General features: G+C 44.3%; 1 protein-coding gene across 1 annotated transcript in view; it reads right to left on the bottom strand.

The window, feature by feature from the left end:
• Positions 1-738: 738 nt before the first annotated feature.
• XRN2 (5'-3' exoribonuclease 2) overlaps positions 739-8,036 on the bottom strand; it is a 73,106-nt gene continuing 65,808 nt past the window's right edge. Inside the window, exon 30 of the mRNA XM_014962510.1 lies at positions 739-1,594. Within this exon, the coding sequence (XP_014817996.1) occupies positions 1,532-1,594 (63 nt within the window). The 3' untranslated portion in view covers positions 739-1,531. The remainder of the gene's footprint in view (positions 1,595-8,036) is intronic.

Genomic DNA, 8,036 nt, shown 5'->3' with positions numbered 1-8,036 from the left:
CACCCCACGCTCCTCCTTGGGCACAGGGGGCTCTTTCAGCAGCACAAGGACGAGCCACCCAGCTCCTTCCTGCGTGAAAATTCACCTCTGCCGGGGGTTTTGCTCTGCTGGAAAAAAGCAGAATTACTTTATTTGACACCCAAGTATTTTCCCCGGCAGAGGGAAGGCGGCCACAGGGCCAGGGCCAGGGCTGGATGGCGTTTCCCAGCTCCAGGCAGGATGGCAACCCTTTGCATCACAATGAAGGATTCTACTCCACCCTCAATCACTTGAAAATAATGAATCCAGTTTCATGATTTCTTCCTCCCAAGGTTACTGCTGGTCTGGTCTCTCTTTTTCCTCGTTGCTGGTCATTAACATCTGGGCCCTCCAAGGAAAGGGGCTGAAAAACCACTCCCAGGAGCGCTGCACCTCACAACCTTTGAAGCAAAGCTTCAAAGTTTACTGCTGTGTACATAAAATCCCCACGTTTAACAGAAAAATACTGTATTAGCATTGGCGCTGATCATTTAACTGATGCTCTTGTCATTTTTTTTTTTTTAAACGAAGATTTTAAACGCTGTTGTAGAGGCTGCGTGTTTTTTTTTTTTTTTTGATTAAACGAAGATTTTAAACACTGTCGTAGAGGCTGGGGGGAATTATTTTCCAAGAAGTTAATATAAATGCGTGCACAGAGGTAGGGATAAAAGATACCAACACCTTGTAGAAGGGGGTTGGAAATAAACCACTCGATACTGCTCAGAATGTCAAAAGCCACTTTATAAAGCAAATAAAAATATTTACTGATTTGGTACACTCACACCGAAAATCCCTAGAAAGAGTGCTAAAAATGAACGGAAACTCCCTACTTTGCAGCTGTTTTAAATTAGATATCAAAACAGACAAATATACCTTCCGTGCTTGTTTATGTTACAATAACAGGTCAAAAGCAGGCACACACGTTGTAAAAGTTGAAATGTTTCGCTTCAAAGTCCAAAAGATCTCCGCTCTCTGTGAGAAATTCAAGGAAGCATCAAGGATGCAACAAGGAATAACCAAGGGTCATGCCTTTAAACACCGTGCCCCGCCGGCTGCCTGCTGTGTCTTCCCCAAGAGTTAATAAAATCCCATTTCTAGGCATTCTTTTAAACTCCGTGTCTGTTTTCAGGCTCTTATGCGCGGAGTAAAGGATGTTTGGAGTTCAGATTGACAGGCACAGCTAAGCACAGCTTGTCCACTGCACTGAAGACAAAACAGCACTCCTACCTCATCGAATGTCTCACAGGCAAATTAGCAAGTCCAGTTTATTCAAATTTTTGCAATATGCTATTTCCAAGCGACGTAGCTCCCCACAAAAAAATAAAAATAGAAAGCAGTTTGGTAAGAAAGGTGCACATTTAAAACAAGTATCGTCATTTAAAAACTACAGGGATGTTTCTTAAGGATTCCATTTTTTTTTTTTTTTCCCCAAAATAATATAAGAACAAAGGGAAAAAACCCGGACGTTTTCTAAAAAAAAAAAAATAATTTTTAAAAAAAAAAAGGTCAAGAGCTAATTCCAGCTGTATCTTCCTGAGGGAGGTGGCAGCGGGTAGGGCCTCCCGGGGCCGTATGCCTACAAACAAACAAACAAAAGCAAGCATTTATTTTTTGGATTAACATCCCAGTAAACAAGTTAGCCCAGAAGGAAAGGAAACAATACACCTTGGGTGCAGGAAGGTACCAGGGGCAGAGCCCACCCCTCTCCCTGCAGCATCCCCAGATGCTCCCCCCTGCAAACACGAGCTTTAAGCTTCCAGCAGCGGCGAGGGGCCGCGTACAGCCCCGGCCCCGGCTGCACCACGGGAGGAGCAAGGCTCCCAAACCAGAAATTAATTAGCCAGGAGACAGCACAATTTAATTCCAAGTTTAACAACCTCCACGTATTCCTTGCTGTCAGCGAGGCTGGAAGCAAAAACATACAGAATGTTAAAGCCACACACACACACATTTTAATTCCTACAGAAACCTGGGCTTTGCAGTACGTGTGCTTACACCTTACTCCCTGTAAATGGCATTTTTGTGGACTAAATAAAGCATCAATTTGAGATGTGTGATGCCTGTATCCCGTCAGCACGATTAGTCCAGTTCCTTTTTGTTTTTTTGAGGGCTACAGAAACCTGGGCTTTGCAGTACGTGTGCTTACACCTTACTCCCTGTAAATGGCATTTTTGTGGACTAAATAAAGCATCAATTTGAGATGTGTGATGCCTGTATTCTGTCAGCACGATTAGTCCGGTTCCTTTTTTTTTTTTTTGAGGGAAAAAAAAAAAAATAATTTCCCCTCAACTACCAGTTTTCTGGCTTAGTTGTAAGCAATCTTATGCTAAAGTAAAGCAGACATTTTGGGCTTTGCAGTACGTGTGCTTACACCTTACATCATTACTCCCTGTAAATGGCATTTTTGTGGACTAAATAAAGCATCAATTTGAGATGTGTGATGCCTGTATTCTGTCAGCACGATTAGTCCGGTTCCTTTTTTTTTTTTTTGAGGGAAAAAAAAAAAAATAATTTCCCCTCAACTACCAGTTTTCTGGCTTAGTTGTAAGCAATCTTATGCTAAAGTAAAGCAGACATTTTTACAGATAGCTTTTTAAGGAAAAAAAAAATCATTGTATTTGTTACAGAAGCAGCGTTTTTCAGCACTCATTCATTTTAATGAGCTGAAAGATGCCTAAACCCCACCTTGGAAATCACCTTGCAAATTAGATATATTTTTTTGTATTTCAATTTAGATGAGGCATTCTGTACTTCAACTAGCCAGTGAGTAACCTGTTAGAAAATTTCAGAGCGCCCTTGAAACAATTAAAATGATTGCAAAATCTGATCCATTGCAGAGACCAGAAAGTTAATGAAACGTGATGCACTAACGACAGCTATAGGGGCTTTGTTTGTTTCTTACTTGTGGATTTTTTTTTCTTTTTTTTTTTTTTTTTTTGTGGTGGGTAGGGTAAGAGGGGCTTCTTTTCATTTCTTTAAAAAAGAAACCCGTCTCTACCCAGTCCTTCAGGGGCTCACAGATAACGGCTGAAGCCGAAGAGACGGCGAGCAAACCTGCCATGGGAGGTTGGCTCCAGCCAAAACCACTTTTCTGAACCCAAACCCATTTGTTACACCCTCTTTTTTTTAAAGTGAGTCTGAAAGAGCCACGCAGAATACACTGTTTCCACTATGGGGAAGGCTTTACATTCGTTTTCGGGTTTGATTGTTCGATTTCCTTAAAAAAAGGGAAACAAGTTGACTATATGCCTTGAAAAATCCTTGCAGTTCCAGGGCAGCAGCAATCACAGCACCAGCAAGAGAACTACAATTTAGAGGTTTTGGAACAGTTGCACAAGACATTGATCCTGACGTTCAGTTGTGCATTACTACAGGCTAAAATAAAAAAAAATGTCAAACACCTGCACAAGAGGATCGAGTTTATTCTTCAGTTTTCTGGAACAGCTGGAAGACACTACCAAACCCCCACTACCCCAGAGCAGCCCATATCCATGGCAGTTGCATTAATTTTGTAAGCACTTTGCAGCAGCGTGTTTATTAACCTCTTCAGACCATGTTCTGTACGCTGTAAAAAAAGAATTCAGAGGTGAAAGGACCAAAGATAATTATTTATGCTGCTATGTGTCACCACTTCCACTTGAATCCCTTTTCAAGGCTTTAAAGCTTTGAAATTTACAGGCAGCAATGCTAGGTTCAATTATTGGTTTTGCACCCTAAACCCTTTAAGGTAGCTTCTAATTTTTACTCCAGTGCTGTCAGCCCTGAGGAAATAATGACATCTGAAAGTTCATTTAAAAAAAATAACACAAAGAAAAAAAAAAAGAAAAAAAAAAGAAAAAAAGGAAACAGAAATTTAAAAGAAGGTAAAAACCAGTTTGAAAGCCACACAACCGCAGAGGAAATTTTTTTAAGGAAGCAAATTCACTTGAGCTAAAAGATTTGTCCTCAACAACCATCGTGTACGTGAATACAAATAAAACCATTGTCACTGCCCAGTTTTAACTTCATTTCCTGATCCAGCAGACGTGTCCTGTGCTAGTGACAGGCAAATTACGTTTTGGGCAGGACTGCAATATTCCCAAACAGCACCGTGCCTCCTATTTCATCATTCAGGTGGCAAAGAGCTAGAGAGCTGCGAGGGTGGGGGGGTGAGATGTCCACGATGCTCTGAGACCCCCCCAGTAATCATTCCCAGAAGGCAATTCCTGTTCACCTTGGTGATTCCAGCCCCAGCTGGTTACGCAGGAAGATTTAAGGTTGGGAATAAACTAGTTTCAGCATCGATTCTCACAAACCTACCCACCGATGTCACACAGGAGAGAGGGTAGAGCAGAGCATGGCGGAGCAGACAGACTTTTCTCAAACATCTGTTTTCCAGCCCTAATTAAATACCACCCAGACTCCACTAGCATCAAAATCTTCCACTGATTTTTCAATGTTATTACAGCAGCCCCTGTTATGGATTAGTGCAATTACGCATTTATTCCTTTGTCTCTCCAGCCTTCTAGGTAAACTCCTGTAACGCAAAATGCAAGATTTTTGGAAACTGATCCTATCAACGCACCTCATCCAAATTTGAAATATACTTAAAAAAAGACACTGGGGACTAGTCGGGCAGCACAGCCAGGGATTCAAGCCCCACTATTTCCCCATTAAACGTTATGTGATCATAACCCATGCTGTTTGGTTTTGCTTATAGCCAAAAACCAGTCCTGGAAGGGTTTGTACTGGCAATGCCTCCCCACTATACCCGCAGCAAGAGTGCAGGGCGACACACTTGCCTCTCTCTTTCCCCCCCCAGTTTCTTGCTGCAACACCAATATGACAACTGAAGGAGCTAAAAGCAATTCTTACTTCAGTCTGAAAAGCCTCCTCTGCACTAAAAATGCTTCAGGGTAGGAGTCAGGGAGGGGAGGGGGGGGGAGAAGGGAATCTCACCGCTGCTAACAAGGGTTCAGCTGAACAAGAGTTTAAGAGTTGGGAGCGCTGGGGCAGACTCCTTGCTGGCTATAGATCTTTTCAGCAGCACCACGTAATCCTGCGGTCGGCAGACAATGCTGAGAAGGTTATTAGCAGCTCACAGGCTGTCTCTGCTGGGCTTGGGTCCCCACAAGCTGAACCAGAGGGAGAAGCACGCAGCATTCCGCAAAAAAGCTTCCCCAGCAAAGACCAAAGGCTTTTCTCTTAAAAAAAAAAAACAAAAACTTGGAGAGACGGTGTTTTTTATTGTACTGACTGCCTCAAAACCCCCCGCACTGTCCCAATGTCATGGTGCAAAAGTGGCTGCGATAGATAGCGCTACCCGAGTCTCTCAACGAGCACAGAAACGAAAAACAAAAGCACAAAAAGAATCAGAAGTGGTAAAAATGCTGCAAGACGACTTCCACAGATGCTGTACGACACGACCGTTTAATGGATTGTACTTGCAGCCCCTGCTGCAAAGCCAGGGAGAGCAGGATGGGACCCAGCACACACACACCGTGGGACAGAATTTATACCTACATGAAAACAGCTCTAGGAAAATGCCAACATCAGGGAGAAACAGCCACAGAAATCAACCCCCAAATCTCACTGTGCTCCTGCTGTACCCTCTGACACAAACGTTTCCGCCCTGCCTGGGGAGATGGGTAGACTGGGAAGAAGAAAAGGAAAACTAAGGAGTGACTTTGTCTTGAGCATGTCTATGAGAGGTAGCTGAACCAGATCCCAACAGAGGGCAAATTTCAAACAGTTTGTGCCTTAGTTTCCATATGAAGGATTGGGAAATAGTGCTGTTACGAAGCAGCTGAGCGCTCTTCCTCCTCTTTCCCTGCCACTGGTCAGTAACCTTCCCACATCTAGGTAATAGTTCTGGCTTACTAAAACAGCAGCAGAACTTAAAGTTTAATACAGGTATCTGAAATGTATTTCCAACTAGTACGTAACACTACAAATACTCAATTTCCTAGTACAAGAGTATATGCAGATTGTATTTTTACTGGGGACACATAAGTACCAAAAAAAAAAATCATGTAAGCAAATTCACCTGGTGCTTTCAAGAAGTATTTTCATTCTGTGGCATTTTCATAAACTGATGACAAATTCACCTATAATTTTGTATGAGGTTCTCCTATCACGTTCCCTTGTTCTCATTTAACCACACAAAGCCATTTTCACATGTACTTTCACAGACATGTTTATTTCTCTGGCTACTAGAGTCTAGCATTTGCATTTAAGTAGTTTTTCAGCTAAGAGAAAGCCAATAACCATTTGAGAGGAAGAATTAATGAAGCTGTAGGCATCTACATTTAGAACATACTGGGGAGAAAGCCTTTTATCCTCAAAATGTGCAGGTGATAAGATTTCTTTACAGAAGACGAAGACTCTGGTTGACATACTTGCCTCCAGATCACGTTTCCTCAGGCTGCAAGAAGTGTGTGACTTGGTAGCACGTTTGATCTACTTTGAATGAGAAGCAGTGGTGGCACAGTCGTGGCAGGGGCTGTTTGCACGTGGAGAGAGGCTGGACAAGGCTGGGAAGCTTACCTGTCAGTGCTTTCACTGGTGACACAGCTCCTGGGCTAAAACCAGCTCAGGAACACCTACCTCCTCCACTTTTTTTTTTTTTTTTTTGTGAAACATTTGCGATACCAGTAGGATTTTCTTTAGCACATTCTAATGAAATGAAACATTTTCTCCCTGTCAGAAAAAATCCAGTCACTAAAGTTGAACTGGAACAAAGGAGTGCGCTGGGTTTAGAGTGAAACAGCAAAGGGAAAAATCACCTTCTTCATTTCAACGGGGACCAAGTATTTGATACTGACCATGCCAAAAGGCTCCATTTCAAGAAAGTTACAATGCCCACTTTAAGAACTGATGGACGACTTCATCACGCTGTTACGCTTTTCATAAAAATAAAAAATCAAATGAAAAAATCACGCTGCTGAAGTGGGAAAAATTCTGGGGTGTTTTCAGTGTAAAACAAACACGAGGAATTTAATTTTTTTGGGGGCTGTATTTCTTTCAGCTGCCCCCCAGGCTGTGCTTCCCCTTTGGCTTTGCGAGGGGCGACAGGGAGGAGAGGTCTCTGTCCTTGGCGGGGGTCGGGACATGGGGTGTCCCCCGGGTCTGGTGGGGACCTGGAGAGCCCGTCCCAGCCCTGTCACTGGTGAAACACCCTGTGCTGCTCCTCGTGCCAGCTCCTCTAACAGAGGTTTTGGCTGTGGCTGTTGTATCCAGGGTCATTTTCCTCCCCTCTGGGGCCACTCTCCAGCTTGGAGACCTGCTGGATCTCACTCCTTCACACACGGTCCCCAGTTAAACCTCCTGGTGTGTGACCATCTCAGCGTCTGGTTTGCCACCAAAGCAGCTCTGAGGCCCCAGTGAAATCCCAAAACTCCTCCCTGCCCCAGCTGTTTGGGGGGAATCAGCCCCAGGGCACCAGGAGGAGCCTCTTCTCCCCCCCAGGGACCGTGGGTCACCACCTTCCCCAGCCCACCCCCATCCACCTGCCTCCCCGGGGGTCTCACCTGCACAGAACCGGGGCTGCTGTGGGGTCCTTGGTTAACCCCAGGGCTGTTTACCCACCTGGCTGACCCCCTTCCCTCCTCCCCCCCTGTCTGAGGGGCGCCAGGCCTGGTCCCCCATCGCCCCCCTCGTGGGGCAATGCCCCTGCTCTGGCAACAAAAGAGCACCTTTTAGTCTGGGAGAACGGAGTTTCCAGCAGACAGAAGGGACAGAAAAGGGACAGAAAACTCTCGTTAGGAAAAGAAAATAAAATTAAAAAAATAAATAAAATAAAAATAAAATAAAATAAAATAAGTAAAATAAAACAAAATAAAATAAAATCAACTCTCAGCCTTTTTTGGAAGACTCTGGCAAATTAAAAGCTGAGCTCAGAGGATGCTCAGCAACACAGAGTGCAGCACGGCTGTACCCTTGGCACCTGGAGATGCCCGGACTGGTGGCCATGGGTGGCAGGGGCTCTACTGCAGGGTCCTGTCCCTCGGGGTGAGCAGGCAAAGCTGTGTCCCCCCCCC

This window comes from Calidris pugnax, unplaced genomic scaffold (assembly GCF_001431845.1).
Source record: "Calidris pugnax isolate Ruff unplaced genomic scaffold, ASM143184v1 scaffold147, whole genome shotgun sequence".
Classification (NCBI taxonomy): domain Eukaryota; kingdom Metazoa; phylum Chordata; class Aves; order Charadriiformes; family Scolopacidae; genus Calidris; species Calidris pugnax.
The sequence above is the reverse complement of the archived record's forward strand: the minus strand, read 5'-3'. Positions and strand labels throughout refer to the sequence as shown.